The 20,186-nt window shown below is 41.6% G+C and overlaps 2 protein-coding genes across 9 annotated transcripts in view; both read right to left on the bottom strand.

The window, feature by feature from the left end:
* The window catches only part of LOC129704819 (uncharacterized), a 61,550-nt gene extending 59,679 nt beyond the window's left edge, over positions 1–1,871 (bottom strand). For all 4 annotated transcript variants that reach the window (XM_055648178.1, XM_055648177.1, XM_055648182.1 and 1 more), the window contains exon 1: positions 1,550–1,871. The gene's annotated coding sequence lies outside the window, so the exon portion shown is untranslated. The remainder of the gene's footprint in view (positions 1–1,549) is intronic.
* Positions 1,872–16,290: 14,419 nt separating this feature from the next.
* ptpdc1a (protein tyrosine phosphatase domain containing 1a) overlaps positions 16,291–20,186 on the bottom strand; it is a 154,111-nt gene continuing 150,215 nt past the window's right edge. For all 5 annotated transcript variants that reach the window (XM_055648173.1, XM_055648174.1, XM_055648172.1 and 2 more), the window contains one exon: positions 16,291–17,269. In XM_055648173.1, coding sequence (XP_055504148.1) covers positions 17,156–17,269 — 114 coding nt within the window. In that variant the 3' untranslated portion in view covers positions 16,291–17,155. The remainder of the gene's footprint in view (positions 17,270–20,186) is intronic.

The following is a 20,186-nucleotide window of genomic DNA, read 5'->3' as shown; positions in this document are numbered from 1 at the left end:
TATTTTCGTGGTGAAACCAAAATGTATAAAAATGGCCTTTCATAAAATCTGACTATGTGCACTTGTGATTTTTTTCTATTACAAATCTCAAATTGTGGAGTACAGAGGCAAATAAATAAATGATGGGTCTTTGTCCCAAACATTATGGCGGGCACTGTAACTATCTAAAGATACAGATTTGTACTTTATTAAGAGAAGCAGGTTTTTTTTTTGTTCTCACCTTGTCCACCAATCACTACAATCAATAACCTAGCGGATGGCACATTGGCAACTTAAAAAAAACCCTTACCAGATTTCTAATTATAAAGTAGCTATTTATTCTACCATGTGCAAACATATTTTGCTTCGGCAGCTTACACCACAGCAGTATATTGACCTCTAACTTCCAGTGACCCTGGCTTTCCTTCACTCTCCATCCCTAGGTTCTCCGACCGGTCTGACTGTCCGCTTGTTTAAATTTTCTTTGTATGCTTTGTTGACACTTCCCCTAGCTAACAATGATACATTTTCCTTGATCCTCATTCACTTTGATGTCTCGTTTTCACATCTTACCTAACATATCTGTGTCTCCCTCTCTAACTGTCAGAAGGGTCTCGACCTGAAACGTCACCCATTCCTTCTCTTCAGAGATGCTGCCTGTCTCACTGTGTTAGTCCAGCATTTCGTGTCTACCTTAAATTAAATCATGTGCTTGTTATTCTCCTTTACAATCCAAAGTTGTCGCTTCGTAAAGCGCCAAACAATTGCTCAAGGCCTGTGCCTCAACCTAACTGAGGGCCAAGATAGGCGCTGTGCCGGGGCAGTATCGAGGGCGAAACACGTTAATGGAGCAATCACAAAGCAGACAGGGTGACACTCCCGGCGTCATGTTAGGTTGCACACCGTCCATGGACACGCAATGCTGGAGTAACTCAACGGGGCAGGCAGCATCTGTGGAATGAAGGAATGGGTGAGACCCTTCTTCAGATTGAGTCAGGGAGAGGGAGACTAGGAAGGGTAATGTGTGAAAACGACAGACCAACGCAGATGCTGCTAAGAATGGTTCATTGTTAGCTCGGGGGGTTGACAAGGAGGAAAACAGTAAAATTAATCAGAAGGGCAGTGAAACTAGTCAGAGAACTAGGATGGGTGGGGGAGGGAGAGGGACAGCAATGGGTACTTGGAATTAAATAAATCAATATTCATACTGCTGGATTGTGAGCTGCCTGTCCAGGTCGGTGAGCGTGACGCCCAACACCGACCCCTCTCCTTCCCCTCTTCCAGCGTCGCCCCGAACCCGCCCTCCCCCGCTGTTCCCACTCACTCCCCCCCCCCCCCCCCCCCGCCTCTCACATTAAACACGCTACAAGATGTCCATCGCCGCTGCGCCGCTCGGAGTCGGCAGAAACTTTCCGCCCCGCAAAAAAATGGCGACTTTTCTCCACAGAAAGATGTTGACATTTGAGGGGGAGGAGGAAGGGAAAGATGCCCGTTTTGCACCGGAGCTAAAGACGGCGATGATTGAAAGGACGACCTTTATCTGTTTAGAGTGAAAGCGGCGTGGACTTACCTCAGTCAGACCGCCCGCCATCGCTGTCGCCTCTCACACACCGCCCGGCGAGCGCCCGCCATCACCTCAGCCATCCATCGGCTCGGGCCGCCGGCCCTCTATCCGTGGCCATGGCCGCTGCTGCCGGGCCGCCGGCCCTCTATCCGTGGCCATGGCCGCTGCTGCCGGGCTCCCGCCCTCTATCCGTGGCCATGGCCGCTGCTGCCGGGCCGCCCGCCCTCTATCCGTGGCCATGGCCGCTGTTGCCGGCCCTCTATCCGTGGCCATGGCCGCTGTTGCCGGCCCTCTATCCGTGGCCATGGCCGCCGCTGCCGGGCTCCCGCCCTCTCCCTCTATCCGTGGCCATGGCCGCCGCCGAACGCACGCCCGCCCGGCCGGCCCGGGCTCCACAGTACCCGGATGGCAGCCCCAGCCTCCGCCCAGCGGTGACTCTGCCCCCAAGTAACCCTTGCCTCCCCTCCCCTCCCACAGGTCAGCGCAGAGATACAGTACGGATAAACCCGGCTTTACCACAGGAGGCCAAGTCAGTGGATATTTTTTACGGCAGAGATAGATAGATAGATAGATTCTTAATTAGTACAGATGTCACAGGTTATGGGGAGAAGGCAAGAGAATGGGGTTAGGAGGGAGAGATACATCAGCCATGATTGCCCAAATTCGGCTCCTCTCCTAGCAATGTTACAAAATTTTGAGATTTACAAAATAAAGTCTGCGATTTATCCCATCAGATAAAGTGTAAAAAGAAGTTTAATTTGATACCGAATTCACTTTCATATCTTCAGTATTTAAAAAGTTATGGCCATTTTCATACTCGGAAATTAGCATCTTGTTCCCTATTGCTTTTCCATTAATTTAACTCAAAAGCCGTGATCGAAGACATTTAAAAGCCCATAACCTTCTTAAAGTTTAAGAGAACTGAATGAAATTTTCAGTTATAATAGATTGAAGCATTCTGAAACATGGAAAATAGGTGCAGGAGTAGGCCATTCGGCCCTTCGAGCCTGCACCTCCATTCAATATGATCATGGCTGATCTTCCAACTCAGTATCCTGTACCTGCCTTCTCTCCATACCCCCTGATACCTTTAGCCACAGGGATCACATCTAACTTAAATATAGCCAATGAACTGGCCTCAACTACCTTCTGTGGCAGAGAATTCCAGAGATTCACCACTCTCTGTGTGAAAAAAAAATTCTCATCTCAGTCCGAAAAGATTTCCCCCTTATCCTTAAACTGTGACCCCTTGTTCTGGACTTCCCCAACATCGGGAACAATCTTCCTGCATCTAGCCTGTCCAACCTCTTAAGAATTTTGTAAGTTTCTATAAGATCATAGAAACATAGAAATTAGGTGCAGGAGTAGGCCATTCGACCCTTCGAGCCTGCACCGCCATTCAATATGATCATGGCTGATCATCCAACTCAGTATCCCATACCTGCCTTCTCTCCATACCCCCTGATCCCCTTAGCCACAAGGGCCACATCTAACTCCCTCTTAAATATAGCCAATGAACTGGCCTCAACTACCCTCTGTGGCAGAGAGTTCCAGAGATTCACCACTCTCTGCGTGAAAAAAAGTTCTTCTCATCTCGGTTTTAAAGGATTTCCCCTTTATCCTTAAGCTGTGACCCCTTGTCCTGGACTTCCCTAACATCGGGAACAATCTTCCTGCATCTAGCCTGTCCAACCCCTTAAGAATTTGTAAGTTTCTATAAGATCCCCTCTCAATCTCCTAAATTCTAGAGAGTATAAACCAAGTCTATCCAGTCTTTCTTCATAAGACAGTCCTGACATCCCAGGAATCAGTCTGGTGAACCGTCTCTGCACTCCCTCTATGGCAATAATGTCCTTCCTCAGATTTGGAGACCAAAACTGTACGCAATACTCCAGGTGTGGTCTCACCAAGACCCTGTACAACTGCAATAGAACCTCTCTGCTCCTATACTCAAATCCTTTTGCTATGAAAGCTAACATACCATTCGCCTTCTTTACTGCCTGCTGCACCTGCATGCCTACTTTCAATGACTGGTGTACCATGACACCCAGGTCTCGCTGCATCTCCCCCTTTCCCAATCGGCCACCATTTAGATAATAGTCTGCTTTCCCTTTTTTGCCACCAAAATGGATAACCTCACATTTATCCACATTATACTGCATCTGCCAAACATTTGCCCACTCACCCAGCCTATCCAAGTCACCCTGCAGCCTCCTAGCATCCTCCTCACAGCTAACACTCATCCCCCCTCAATCTTCTAAATTCTAGCGAGTCAAAGCCGAGTCTATCCAGTCTTTCTTCATATGAAAGTCCTGACATCCCAGGAATCAGTCTGGTGAACCTTCTCTATGGCAAGAATATCCTTCCTCAGATTAGGAGAGCAAAACTGTACGCAATACTCCAGGTGTGGTCTCACCAAGAACCTGTACAACTGCAGTAGAACCTCCCGGCTCCTATACTCAAATCCTTTTGCTATGAATGCTAACATACCATTCGCTTTCTTCACTGCCTGCTGCACCTGCTTGCCTACTTTCAATGACTGGTGTACCATGACACCCAGGTCTTGTTGCATCTCCCCTTTTCTTAATCGGCCACCATTCAGATAATATTCTACTTTCCTGTTTTTGCCACCAAATCGCGCACCAACCACCAACCTGGACACACTGCAGCAAAGCCACGTAGTGCCGCTGCCAATCGGAACGCCTGTTGATGTTTAGCAGAGTGTTAATTTGTTCATGATATATGTATTTTTATTTCTATTTATTTTTAATGCATACTGAATGGACACTGGTTGAGCAACGTTTTTTTGTTTCCTCAGGAAATGACAATAAAGATATACAATACAATAACCTCACATTTATCCACATTATACTGCATCTGCTATGCATTTGCCCACTCACCAGCCTATCTAAGTCACATTGCAGCCTCCTAGCATCCTCCTCACAGCTAACACGGCCCCCCAGCTTAGTGTCATCCGCAAACTTGGAGATGTTGCATTCAATTCCCTCGTCCAAATCATTAATATACATTGTAAATAGCTGGGTACCCAGCACTGAGCTTTGCGGTACCCCACTAGTCACTGCCTGCCATTCTGAAAAGGACCCGTTTACTCCTACTCATTGCTTCCTGTCTGCCAGCCAGTTCTCTAACCACATCAATACTGAACCCTCAATACCGTGTGCTTTAAGTTTGTATACTAATCTCTTATGTGGGACCTTGTCGAAAGCCTTCTGAAAGTCCAGATATAACACATCCACTGGTTCTCCCTTATCCACTCTACTAGTTACATCCCCGAAAAATTCTATAAGATTCATCAGACATGATTTACCTTTCATAAATCCATGCTGACTTTGTCCAATGATTTCACTACTTTCCAAATATGCTGCTATCCCATCTTTAATAACTGACTCTAGCAGTTTCCCCACTACCGATGTTAGACTAACTGGTCTGTAATTCCCCGTTTTCTCTATCCCTCCCTTTTTAAAAAGTGGGGTTACATTAGCTACCCTCCAATCCTCAGGAATTACTCCAGAATCTAAAGAGTTTTGAAAAATTATCACTAATGCATCCACTATTTCTGGGGCTACTTTCTTAAGTACTCTTGGATGCAGCCTATCTGGCCCTGGGGATTTATCGGCCTTTAATCCATTCAATTTACCTAACACCACTTCCCGGCTAACCTGGATTTCACTCAGTTCCTCCATCTCATTTGACCTCCAGTCCCCTGCTGTTTCCGGCAGATTATTTGTCTTCCTTAGTGAAGACAGAACCAAAGTAGTTATTCAATTGGTCTGACATGTCCTTGTTCCCCATGATCAATTCACCTGTTTCTGACTGTAAGGGACCTACATTTGTTTTAACTAATCTTTTTCTCTTCACATATCCATAAAAACTTTTGCCATCAGTTTTTATGTTCCCTGCCAGTTTTCTTTCATAATCTATTTTCCCTTTCCTAATTAAGCCCTTTGTCCTCCTCTGCTGGCCTCCAAATTTCTCCCAGTCATCTGGTAGGCTGCTTTTTCTGGATAGTTTGTATGCTTCAACAAATATGAAACAAACTTCCTTGGATGACCTGAAATTAAAGCATATAATTAGTTAGTTACCTAATTGTAGCTAATTACAACATTCAATTACTAGATCTAAACATCTATCCATTTCTTAAGAAAAGGTTAACATTTTTAAATAGCCGTGTCCAAATGACATTCACACAAGAATTCACAATATAACATGATTTTTAAATCTCATTGTCATTAATTTATAGGTCAAATGGAAGGAATTTAATGTTTAATTCCCGTAAATTAATGGGCATTTAAATCATCTTGCGAGTGGGTTTTTGTGGAACGCGATCGATTGGAACGTTGCGGTTGTGGTGAATTTGAACCCCATATCGGCAGGAAAAACACTGCCGGTTCGTATGGGACATTTTCACAAAGGAAAATTAGATTAAAGCCATCCCGAGAAACAAGTTTACATGTAAAATAAATGACTTACATTATGTTTTGTCTCCTTCATGCGATCCGTCCCCTTGTAGGCGTTGAGGGCGTTAGAAGTAGCTTTTTATTTTATTTTACTCCAGCAATTAAATTGTCCAGGGATTTTTTTTTTTTAACTTCTGAGAACGGAAGTCCGGTCGTTTGTTCTTCAGCAGCTGGCAGCCGGAGGAAGTTCGCCTCCGACAGGCAGGAGAAAACAGCATTTTAATCCCGCCCCCTCCCCCCCCCCTCAAAGGCGCCAAAGTCACGCGCACGGCCAGTGGCAGAACTGCAGCGCCGCTGAACTTAAGTTTTGTAACATGGCTACTATCACTTATGAACAGGATCAACGACCAGCTATCTCTCTCTGTCAATCTCCGTCTCCACCCGCCATTCGAGTGCGGGTCTCCGCTCTCCGGCCGCTCCTCATCCGCCGGCACGGCCGGCCGCCTTGCACATGCGCACTGCCACGGCCTGCACATCCTCCCCCTGCACTTGCGCATAACCACGGCCAGCACATCATCCGCCGCCCTGCACATGCGCACTGCCACGGCAACTGGTCGGCGGTGGGCACTTTCTCACTCTCTTTGTATTGTGGGAGATCTGGCCACCATTGCTGTCCGGTCGCCGCCTCACCGCGACCGCTGAAAACCAACGCAGAATCACTCCCTGGAGCTGGAGTAACTCCCTAGAGTAAATCTTACTTCTTGGTTTCCTGGTCCTCCAAATATATTCCAAATGGAATTTAAACTGGAAGTGGTGGAAGGTCCATCACCAAACGCCAAACAATAACAGCTTACTGCACTTTATCTGTTTATTTATTGTGTATATATATGGTCTATGATATATAGACACACTGAATTTTTATCTCCTGATCTGTATTATGTTTATATATTCTGTTGTGCTGAAGCAAGCAAGAATTTCATTGTCCTATCTAGGACACATGACAATAAAACTCTCTTAAATCTAGACTTGGACTTAAGTAAAAAAGGGTTCATGGGACAAAAAGAGCTACCTTAAATGTAGTTGCATCTGGTTGGGTAACTATGGTAGGGCGAAGACTATTCCATGCTTTAAATGTGTGGGGGAACTCCATGGGGCAGCCAGCGTCTCTGGATAGAAGAAATTGGGTGACGTTTCGGGTAGAGACCCTTCTTTAGCCTCACTCTGGTTTTAGTGTTTTTAGCTTAATTTAAAGATACTGCGTGGAGACAGAGTCCACGCCAACCACCGATCACCCATACACTAGTTCCATCCAATATATTAGCGACGTAAGTCAAGAGTCAAGAGTGTTTTATTCTCTCACGCCCAAGTTAGTACAATGAAATCCTTACTTGCAGCAGCACAACAGAATATGTAAACATAGTACATTGTAAACAATGTTATAAATGAGAAAACAAAACTGTATATTTATATATCAATATATAACTATACTAGACTAAGTGGGACCCGTTGGGTCCCATGTTCACATGGGAGCGCTGGTCCCTCGACGCAATATTCCACCTCTCCAATTCCAATATTGGTGGCCAGTGGGAGGGCTTTCTGGAGCGCTGGTATGGATTCTTGAGGTGGCAGCTCAGTCCCTCAAGCCTGATCTGCTGGCAGCTCACTCACGGCTGTAGGGCTGGCAGTTGACTCATGGCTATTCCTTGAAATTCCATTTCAAGCAGGGTGCAAGGCCACCAAATTCAAATCCATTTTCCTAACATTTCGAGTAGGGTGTAAGGCCACCAAATTCAAGTGCAGTTTCATTCCGCTTCAAGCATGGTGCAAGGCCACCAAATTCAAGTGCAGTTTCATTCCATTTCAAGCAGGGTGCAATGCCACCAAATTCAAATGCAGCTTCATACCATTTCATGCAGGGTGAAACCACCATAAAACCACACAAAACACCAAACTCACAGTTCAGTAGACATTCAGTGTGTTCAGTTGATTCGCAGCTCAGACAGATTTGTGACCTCTCGCTCCATCATGCAGAGACTGAGCCACACCCACATTTCCGGATTTTATAACCCCTCCTCCTCCCACCGGAAAAGGTGTGGATTTTATGGCGTGATTGACAGGAGAGAGATTCTCAACATTTTTTAAACACTGATAACACTTTTATTGTTCATTGATGGGAAGAATTCTCTGCACCTGTTGAGCGGAGGGGGACTGAGTAAGATGGCCAAAAATCACAGCCGTAAGTGGTATCGTTTTATCTAAAATCAATATACAGTGCAAACAGGAAGTAAGTGCATTTGCAGTAGTGCCTTTCAACTTCAAGCCAAAGCACCCAAACCACCATTTGCAGTAAGTAGTGCCTTTTAAGTTCAAGCCAAAGCACCCAAACCACCATTTGCAGTAAGTAGTGCCTTTCAACTTCAAGCCAAAGCACCTAAACCACCATTTGCAGTAAGTAGTGCCTTTCAACTTCAAGCCAAAACACCCAACCCACCATTTGCAATAAGTAGTGCCTTTCAACTTCAAGCCAAAGCATCCAAACCACCATTTGCAGTAAGTGGTGCCTTTCAACTTCAAGCCAAAGCACCCAAACTACCATTTGCAGGAAGCACTGCCTTTCAACTTCAAGCCAAAGCACCCAACCCACCATTTGCAGTTAGTGCCTTTTAACTTCAAGCCAAAGCACCCAAACCACCGTTTGCAGTAAGTAGTGCCTTTTAACTTCAACCCAAAGCACCCAAACAACCATTTGCAGGCAGTGCCTTTTTACTTCAAACCAATCATATTTTCATTTTCAAAGCACATTAAGGGGACTCACAGTTGAGTAGACATGTGTTCAGTGTTATTCAGAGCTCAGAGAGACGTGACCCTCTGGTTTCTTCCATCTTGCAGAGACTGAGTGAGGCACACCACTTCCGGGTTTTATAGTTCCTCGTCCCTCCCACCAGCAGGGGCAGCAGAGAGAATGGCAATTTAAAAAAAAAACATTAATATCTGTCTGATTTTTCATCGATGGGAACAATCCTTTGGTCCTGGAAGGCGGAGGGGGGCTCTGAGCGAGGTAGCCAAAAATGACGGCAGTAGGTGGCGGCGTTCTCTCGGAAATCACGCCACAACGAGCCAAAAGCGGTCAAGATCAGACTTTTAGTAATATATATATATATATATATATATACATATGTGTGGCTGTGTGTGTGTAATATATATACCCAAACACACACACACACAATTTCCCTCCTGGGATTAATAAAGTTCTATCGTATAGTATCGTGTGTGTTGGAAGGAGCTGCAGATGCTGGTTTAAACTGAAGATAGACACAAAAAGCTGGAGTAACTTAACAGGCCAGACAGAATCTCTGGACAAAAGGAAAATATTACGTTTTGGGTTGGGTCTGATAAAGGTTCCTGCACACCTTTGGAATGTGGAAGGAAACAAGAGCACCCGGAGAAAACCCATGCGATCAAAGGGAAAAGGAGCAAACTCCATACAGACAGCACCCAGGATCAATTTCTGGTCTCTGGCACTTTCAGGCAGCAACTTTATGGCCAATGTACTGCCCCATTGTCTTAAACTGAATTAAAACATACAGTAGCAGTAAAAGGAGACATCATGTCACTTAGAGATTTAAGACTGAAAATGGATAGTTTCTTTTTTTTAGTAACCAAAGTTATCAATGTATAATGTTTTGTGTTGGAAAACAAAATATAGTGGCACAGCTGGTAGACTTGCTGCCTCACACGCCAGAGATCTGTGTTCAATCCTTTCCTCAGATACTGTCTGTGTTGAATTTGCACATTCTCCCTGCAAGCGTGTGGGTTTCCTCCCACATCTCAAAGACGCATTGGCTTTGTAGGTTAACTTGTCTCTGTAAAATTTCCCCTAATGTGTAGGGAGTGGGTGAGGAAAGTGGGATAACAGAACTTGTGTGAATGGGTAGACAAAAATGCTGGAGAAACTCAGCGGGTGAGGCTGCATCTATGGACCAAACGAAATAGGCGACGTTTCGGGTCGAGACACTTCTTCAGACTGATGTGAGGGTGGTGGGGGCGGGAAGAAGAAAGGAAGAGGCGGAGACAATGATTGCCAAGCCTGCGCTTGGTCTCACCGAGGTTGATCATACGCTGAATAATCCAACCACATTTTTGTTTGGAAGTGGAAAGAAATAATAGAAATTGCATTCATTGCAACGTGTAAAAAGACTTGAGATACTGTATTATAATTTTGCTGCATGTCATTGTGGTATATATCATGTTTTGATTGGTGAATATGTTTAGTTTGTGACTTTATTTGAAGCAGAAATAATATGTGAATGCTTCATTGAGCATAATTCCAACTGGTAACTACGCACTTCGTCCGAGCACATTATCGCACGGGTCATGCAAGCCATCTTAAATGACCACCTAAACTGTCAATCGGCAACCTAAAAAGCTGCCTAGGTTGCCCGGCTGGAAACAATGGAAAAAAGTTAAGTGAGAGCCCTGATACCATACGCCTTCTTTACCACTATACAGTTGTGTTGCTACTTTAAGGGAGCTATGGACCTGGACCCCACCATTCCACTGCGCATCAATGCTGTTAAGGGTCTTGCCATTAACTGTATAATTACCTAACTAATTTTGTTTGTCGTACCTGTATGTATTTGAAGGAAACCAAAGATCTTGGAGTAAACCCATGTGGTCATGGGAGGAACGTATAAACTCCGTACAGACCACCCATAGTCAGGCTCGGGCAAGCGCTAAGGCAGGAACTCGACCGCTGCGCCACCGTGCCGCCCTGCCTTAACTTTGCACATTTACCCAAACCTTTCACTGACTGTGAAAGAAATCCAAACTTGATCAGCCATGATCACAATGAATGGCAGTGGTGCTGGCTCGAAGGGCCAAATGGCCTCCTCCTGCATCTATTTTCTATCTTTCTATTTTCTAAATATTTACTCCCCTATTATACAGTGGTGAATGGAGGGTTCACTGGATTGAATTTTGTAAAAGGAATTTAGTGTGCCCTTTATTAATTAAACAAGACAGCAATTGAACAATGTAAACGTGATGTTCTGTAAAGTGAACCATGCCTATTGAACTGATTCCAATGTTCAAACCACCAAAACATTATTTCTAAGGGGATATGAGTTTCATGAATCTCAAAAACAGATCCACCTTCTGTCAATCTAAAAAATCTACTTTAATGATAATTTTGAAAAGAAAAATACAGGTATTTAAAAAAAAATCTACACACATAGTTATCTACACAAAAAAATATCTACACCAAGAGCTGTTGCCTGTCCCACTGAGTTACTCTAGCATTTTGTGTCTATCTTCGGTTTAAACCAGCACCTGCAGTTTCTTCCTACACATATAGTTTGTTTTTTTACGAGAAAGTTAAACAAATTTATTTTTAAATTAGAAGGAATGTGTGTCACAATGTGGATTTATCAGGATGAAGCAAAATTTCAAAAATATCATTTTATTTTAATTCCCTTTACTCCTTGACTTGAAGATTACAATTTGGTATTATTCTACAGATCATTTCACCCAGAACCCCAGCTGAGAATGCGTTAAAAACTGAATACCCTTATCTCCAAGCTTCCTATTACTCTGTATTTTGTAGTTCAATTGTTTCAGAAGAAATTAGGTCTTTCAAAATAATTTCTGCAATTAACTTTGAAATACTGCCCAATTGAAATGCTATTTTTAGACAGTTGGGTTAGACATTCATTTTTCTTTGAGAATCTAATCTCCCTCCTGAGCCATTTCAAAGAATATACTGCATTTAGATGTGAATGGATTAAAAAAAACATTATTACAACCCAAAAGAGCCCAGCCAAAACACTTCCAAATTTCTTTATACTTTCTTTTTCAACTTTCTCCTCCAATGTGATATTTTTAATCTCAACCAGAAGAAACAACCCCAACATTTTTCATTGTCAAGCAAAATAAATAAAATCGGTTAGATATTCTGGATTCTAATAAAACAGTAAAATGACTAGAAAGATTAAAGAAAATATATTTTAATACAGTGAAAGTAGGAACAGGATGAGGGGTGGGAAATGGATGAGAGTTCTGTTTATAGGTAAAGAAGAGGGATATTTACAATATCACTGAAATATATAAAATCTGAACCAGTAATGGTCATACAAATACTCTGTGGTTGTGGTTAGTGTTCTTCGATGCAACATCCTTGACCTCAACAGTCAGGGTGAGGTTAAAGAGGATGTGTCAGGGGTGAAGGTTTAGATGATGGTGGTGGTACTGACGAAGCAGGGTATGAAAATGAATGCATTTGTGTTTACATCATCAGTTTGTCCATTATGTTTTGTTTATTAACTATATCTCTGCAAACAATTAATATTTCTCACATGCATCCCCTTTTGTCTTTGGCCAAAAGCTTACATCTGTGTCCCGCTGTCTTTGAACAACCAGCTAATGCAAATAACATTTCTTCGACTATCTCGGCCAGAACCAACATAATCTTGTACACTTAGGCAGCAAACAGTACCTGTGTTTTCTATTTCACCTTGTAACTGAAATCCCTGAAGCCTGGAGCCACTCCAAAAAAACATTTTTGCACTCTTTACATCATTCCCAAGATGCAACTAAAACTGAATGCAATATTTAAATGTAGCGTAGCAAGTAAGATGAACGACACAGTATGCCTGTTTAGCTTCTAATGCTCTGCACAGCAATTCTTTAAAACAAATATTTGTAGCAAAATTCAAAAATTTTATTCAGGTACAGTACTGTTTGTTTTAATAGCAGGGCAGTGATGTTTTTGCCCAAAGGTGCACATGATACACAAAAAACAAAAGTTGCTGAATATGCAGCTGATCATTGAACATAGATGCGTCACATGTTTTTTCTCTCAGAGGGCAGTGAATATTATCTGCAATTCTCTGTCCCTGAGGGTGGTAAAAGCCAGATCATGTGATATATTTAAAACGGAAATAGGTAATCATTTAAAAGATCGAAGAATTACAGGTTACAGGGAACTAGCGCAGAAGAGGAGTTAAGGCCAACATAGATCTGCTACAATCACACTGAATAGCAGGTTAGTCTCGAGGGGTGTGATGGATGGCTTCTTCTCCTACTTTATCGTAGTTTGTGTGGTTACATAGCTATAGGACCATGGTTTTTTTATTTTCACAGTAATCTTGATGCTAATTTGATTTCCTTAAGAAAACCAAATTGAACATTGCACCATGTAAGTTAGAGGTTATATATTTTTGTAACAAAAAACGTAGAGAATGTTGTTGGAAATGTAGCAGTTGGAGGAAGCATATTCAAAATGGATAAGGCTAAATATGGTGCTGCAATTTGTACATTGCTTCTGCTGTTTATTGCTTCTGCTGTTTATTTTATCTTTGTCATGCTGAGAATGCTCGATACTAACAACGTTATATATTCTGCACTTTGTGTTTTAATATTTTCTTCTGGAAGAAATCTAGGCCAAAACAAGAAGAATTGGGCCATTCGGCCCATCGAGTCAAATCCGCCATACAATCATGGCTGATCTCTGCCTCCTAATTCCATGTTCCTGCCTTCCACAAGCCTACTGCCACCACCTTTTCCTTTTTTTTCCCCGCCCCCCCCCCCCCCACCCCCGACATCAGTCTGAAGAAAGGTCTCGACCCGAAATGTTGCCTATTCCTTCTCTCCATTGATGCTGCCTCACTCACTGAGTTTCTCCAGCATTTCTGTCTACCTTGAATTCTGAGGCAGTTTTCAAGCACAAAACTCTGTACACTATCTAATTTTGCGAGGTTACATAATCAGAGTTTGGGTGGGTAACAATTTCTCTGAAGTTTGATTTATTCAAGATTCAGAATAGAAACAGACCCTTCAGTACAGAGTTCATGCCTAACATTGATCACCCATTCACACTACTGCATTTATCTCATTTTCGCCTCCACTCTCTACACAGTAGTGGCAATTTACAGAGCCCAATATACCTACAGACCCGCATGTTTTAGGCATGTGGGAAGAAATCAGAGCTCCCGGAGGAAATACACGAGGTCACAGGGATAACTCCACACAGACTGAGGTCAGGATCGACACATCTCTCACATTAAGAGGCAGCATTATGGAGCTACATAGAAAAACCTCAGTATCAAAGACAAAATATTACATACAAATGCACCTATTCTGAATCAGAATGGAGAGAATTCAAATTCTGGGGAAATACAACAGCACAATCGAGAACCAGAGGAGGGGGAAAGATTTAATGGGAACCTGAGGAGTAACTTTTTCACGCAAAAAAGGGCACTCTTTTAGAAAGAAGGTGAGGAGGAACTTCTTTAGTCAGACGGTAGTTAATCTGGAACTCATTGCCACAAAGGGTTGTGGAGGCCGTCAGTGGATATTTTTAAGGCAGAGATAGACAAATTCTTGATTGGAACGGGTGTCAAGAGTTATGGGAAGAAGGCAGGAAAATGGGATGAGGTGGCCATGATTGAATGGCGGAGTAGAGTCGATGGGCCGAATGGCCTAATTCTACTTTTGGTCTAGATTTCTTCCAGAAGAAAATATCAAAACACAGAGTGCAGAATATATAACGTTGTAAGTATACAGCATACTCAGCATGCCAAAGATGAAATAAACAGCAGAAACAACATGTTATTCAATTTACAAATTGCAGCACCATATTTAACCTTATCCATTTTGAATATGCTTCCTCCAACTGCTACATTTCCAACAACATTTTCTATATTTTTTGTTACAAAACTATATAACCTCTAACTTACATGGTGCAATGTTCAATTTGGTTTTCTTAAGGAAATTAAATTAGCATCAAGATTACTGTGAAAATAAAAAAGCTATGGTCCTATAGCTATGAAGGTGTATGGAACGAGCTGCCGGAGGAGGTAGTTGAGGCAGGGACCATCACAACTTTTAAGAAACAGTTAGACAGGTACATGGATAGGACAGGTTTAGACGGACATGGACCAAATGCAGGCAGGTGGGATTAGTGTGGATGGAATATATTGGCCAGTGTGGGCAAGTTGGGCCGAAGGGTCTGTTTCCACACTGTATCACTATGATTCTAAGACAATTCACTTTTTGACATGAAAAAGATTTGCCCACAAATGCAACATTGATTTTGCAAGCATTCTGGCACAGATTCAAGAGTCAAAGGATGATAGCAATACTGAGCAATGTATAAGATAGGCTGGATCATTCTAAACAAACTGAAGTTGATAAGTGGTGATGATTGCAGGGATGTGGATAAATCATCCCCAGGTTGCCAAAAGCCTAGTGTCCCAGTAACAGTGGGAGGAATAACAACTTGGATATGTTCAGGTCTACTCCACAAATTAAATAAACGGCAAACTTCTGTTAAAAACATTTGCAAAATCTGCAGTATCTTTTTATCTCACCTCAATAGCCATTAATTTCTGTGGAAGTAGCAATGCTGGTAATGGTATAACATATTATTTAACAAACTGTATTCAGATGATGGTGAGCACCAACAAAATGGACTGGGTTTTGGTAAGTGCTGCTTGTCATCCTCACCTGCCAATTGGTTGCTCCACTGTTGCATACTTAACTTGTTTTGAATCTGTAATGTCATACGTTGGTCAAGAAGGTTCTGAACCTTATTAGCTAGTTCCTGCAGGATACAAGTTTCAAGTGACATAATCAGGTCAAGTGAGGCCCATAAAATTGTGGAAAATATCTTTGTCGGGTGGCAAAGCCCCAGTAGCCCAAAGTCCCATTTAGCAACCACCAGTTGATGATGTAGATTCAGTGCATCAAAGGGCTTGTTTCTGTGCCGTTCATCTCTAAAGCTCGAGGTTTTGGAATGCTTCTTGAATATATATTCCCGAATCTCCTAAAATTACTTTCAGATAAATGAAAAAATTATAGAAAACAAATATAATGAATCTAATCTAATTCTTAACGGTTTTCCAAAAGGCTGTAAAATCTCTACAGTAATGTTGCACCAGCAATCTCTGAATGTTTCAATGGTAACTTTATTGTCACATGTAGCTAGGTATCGTGAAATTCCTTGTTTGCATACAATTGAGTTAAAAGCTTACCATGCATAAGCACAATTATAATAAAATACAAGAGTATAAGAACAAAGTTCTTAAAATGTGGAATCTGAACTTGGCCTTAAAGGGCCGTTGTCCTGGCAATTCTCAAGTTATTCTTGAGAATCTCATCGTTTATACTTTGCCATTGGAATTCTGGTTTGTGATTTCTGTGATTGAACTCCCACCCATCGTATGATCATTAGCATTTACCAACGAGGTTCAGTCCAATACCTTCAAACAAAAACATTTTCTAATTAAATGACGTGAAATTACTATAATGTAATATTTTTAATACAATTCCCACACTCTGCAAACTGGCATTTATTGAAATCAGGCTGCACCGAATATAAATCATATATCTGCCATATTTACTTGTGAAAAAATATAAATGGTGTTATGTTCAAACCTTCACTCCCTCTTCAATGTTGCTTAAAATGCTTCAAGAAGTATTCAATTTAGTTCATCCCACCAATAAAAATTATTCAGTGCCACATGACGTTCCAAGCACAGACATTTTAAACCCATTTATTAATATTGTATTTACATGTTTTCATGACATTTAAACTAAGAATCTAATTATTAGAACAAATCAGAGTAGCTTGGCAATGCACTTATTAAAAATTCTTAAAAAGTCTAAACCATCAAACATTTTCTCTTCATACATTTTAAAATATAGTTACTTCAAATTGAACACTGAATTATAGCAATAAACAAATAAAACAATTTTGACATAGAAAAAAATATGTTGCAAATAGGGCCTAGTATATTTCATACAATATTAGTGTAAAAGTTAAATTACTTAAATTCAAAATATCTTGCCACATTTATATGTGGCACTTAAGATCATGGCAGTTTCTTTAAACAAATATATCTTATTGTAATTTGGTGGCTGGAGTGACTGTTCAAGTTCAAGATCAAGTTTTCTTAAATAAATCTTATTTCTTAAATCCAAACTATATTTACAATATGACAACAATCAAGTATGTGGCACGTACATTTACTCTGATCTAAATCATATTGCCTAATTATTGTCCTCTATTCCGCAACATAGAGTTTGTCCATTACTCACTTACGTCTTTTATATTTCGGGCAATGATAATAACAGGAACAGCAAAAAATGAATGCTCCTAAATTCCTACACAAGAAATCGGCAAACCGAAATTTTGTATTCAATTAGAAATTTCACAATCTGCGAGTTTGGCTCGTTTTTCTTGTAAGATCGGCTTTAATATTGTCCTGAGTGTATTGTATACCTTAGGACCCTCATCAGCATCAAAACAGACCTGGGGGAAAATACAACAGAATACCCAATGTTATCCAAACAATAATCACAAACTAATCCGAATTCATATCAGTCTTGGTGCATTTAGCTATAATGAGATTGGAGTTTCTTTGAATCTTTTTCTTTTTAGTTCTCTTCTCATCCGTTGATTAATGATTGAAATATTGTCCCATGCACATTAGTTACCATAAAGGCTGTTAATTAAGTGAATGCCGAGACAATAAACATCAACAGGCAGCATGGCCACAGGACACAGGAGAGTCGTACCCAACTGTCATGACGAACAATCATAATTATGGTATATCTAATAAACTAGTAGATCCAGATTACAATCACAACCCTTTCTGACATCTATTTGCTGGTTTAATTCGGAGTTGGCTGTAAGAAACTTTAAGTTATAATCAAATCTCCATAAAAACATGTGTAAGAAGGAACTGCAGATGCTGGTTTAAATTGTAGACACAAAAAGTTGGAGAAACTCAGCAGGACAGGCAGTATCTCTGGAGAGAAGGAATGGGTGATGTTTCGGGTCAAGACCCTTCTTCAGATCGGTTAGGGATAAGGGAAACGAGAGATATAGATGGTGATGTGGAGAGATAAAGAACAATGAATTAAAGATATGCAAAAAAGTAATGATGATAAAGGAAGCAGGCCATGGTGAGCTGCTTATAGGGTGAAAATGAGAAGCTAGTGCGACTTGGTTGGGGGAGGGATAGAGAGAGAGGGAATGCCGGGGCTACCTGAAGTGGGAGAAATCAAAACATATACCACTGAGCTGTAAGCTGCCCAAGCGAAATATGAGATGCTGTTCTTCCAATTTGCGTTTAGCCTCACTCTGACAATGGAGGAGACCGAGGACAGAAAGGTCTGTGTAGGAATGGGAAGGGGAATTAAAGTGTCCAGCAACCGGGAGATCAGGTTGGTTCACGCGGGCTGAGTGAAGGTGTTCCGCGAAACGATCACCCAGTCTGTGTTTGGTCTCGCTGATGTTTAAGAGTCCACATGATGAAAAATGGATACAGTAGATGAAGTTGGAGGAGGTGCAACCTCTGCCTAACCTGAAAGAACTCTGTCCAGGGATCCCAACAGCTTTTTGTATCTATCTCCATAAAAACATCACTCATTTCAAATTATGACATACAGTTTACTAAATAAAGCACTTCTAATTTAATTGTGGACATAGCCCATCCAATTGTATCATAATTTCAGTTTCACAAACAAAGTTGATCAACAAAATTCATCAAGGATGCACTTCAGAAAAAAATGCAACTTTAATTGGTAAAAATCTATTCCTGACACATTATTGGCAAACAGGTATTCATTCCATATAGAATGGTGACTCCAAAATGCTTCAAGAATATTGAAAGAGGAAAGTCAGGTCATTACATGTGATCAAAACAATGATAGATAGCATCCAAAGGTAGATACAATAAGCTGGCGTAAGTCAGCGGGTCAGGCAGCATCTCTGAAAAGGAATAGGTGACGTTTCAGGTTGCGCCCCTTCTGCAGGCTGAGAGTCAGGGGAAAGGGAAACGGAAGATATAGGTGGTGATATAGAACAAATGAATGAAAGATATGCAAAAAGTAACGATGATCAAGAAGAGGTGAGCTCACAATAGTCCATTGTTGGCTGTGGGCTATTTTTTTATGGTGATAACGAGTTATACAGAAAATGAAACGGGACGACAATGAAACTAGTATGACAACTAAGGTGTGGGAGGGACAGAGAGAGAGAGGTGATGCAAGGGATACTTGAAGTTAGAGAAATCAATATTCATACTGCTGGGTTGTAAGCTACCCAAGCAAAATATGATGAGCTGCTCCTCCATTTTGCATTTGGCCTCACTCTGACAATGGAGGAAACCCAGGAAAGGTCAGTGTGGGAATGGGAAGGGGTGTTAACGTGTTTGCAGGGCTCTCACTTAACTTTTTTCCCCATAATTTCCCTCAGTACAGCCGGGCAACCGTGACAGCTTTTTAGGCTTTCAAATGACAGTTTAGGTGGTCATTTAAGACGTTTGCATGACGTGTGCGACAATGTGCTCGGACGAAGTGCGTAGTTACCAGTCGGAATTATGCTCATTGAAGCATTCACATATTATGTTCAAGAAGGAACTGCAGATGCTGGAAAATCGAAGGTAGACAAAAGTGCTGGAGAAACTCAGCGGGTGCGGCAGCATCTGTGGAGCGAAGAAAATAGGCAACATTTCAGGCCGAAACTCATCAGTCTGAAGAAAGGTTTCGGCCCGAAACGTTGCCTATTTCCTTCGCTCCATAGATTCTGCCGCATCTGCCGAGTTTCTTCAGTGCTTTTGTCTACATTCACATATTATTTCTGCTTCAAATAACACACAAACCAAACATATTCACCAATCAAGACAATATATATACCACAATGACATGCACCAAAATTATAATACAATATCTCAACTCTTTTTACACATTGCAATGAATGCAATTTCTATTAGTTCTTTCCACTTCCAAACAAAAATGCGGTTGGATTATTCAGCGTATGATCAACCTGTGTCAATAAATCCTGGACAATGGTAACATATATGCTTAACCATGCACACCACAGATTGATGCAAGCTTGTTTACTGTGAAGGACCGAAAATTACCATGACATGGCCATATCATGGGTCATTATTGCTATTGGTACAGAAACACTCCGGCTTCCCACATCATTTATCCATAACAAAATATACAGGTTACAAGGAAATTTCTAAAGGCATTTTATGATAATAGCTGTTAAAACCGACTATACCCATCTGACAGGTTAAACATTACACTAACTGACAAGAGATGGCCAAAGGACATAACTGCAGCAAATGTTCTTTTGGTAATATGTTTAAAGGTGTCAAAACGGCACATTACCGGACATTCAGATTAGATCTACGTGTTGTGAACAACAATGAAGA

Source organism: Leucoraja erinacea, chromosome 16 (genome assembly GCF_028641065.1).
Source record: "Leucoraja erinacea ecotype New England chromosome 16, Leri_hhj_1, whole genome shotgun sequence".
NCBI lineage: Eukaryota > Metazoa > Chordata > Chondrichthyes > Rajiformes > Rajidae > Leucoraja > Leucoraja erinaceus.
Note: the sequence above shows the minus strand (reverse complement) of the source record. Positions and strands in the feature narration are given on the sequence as shown.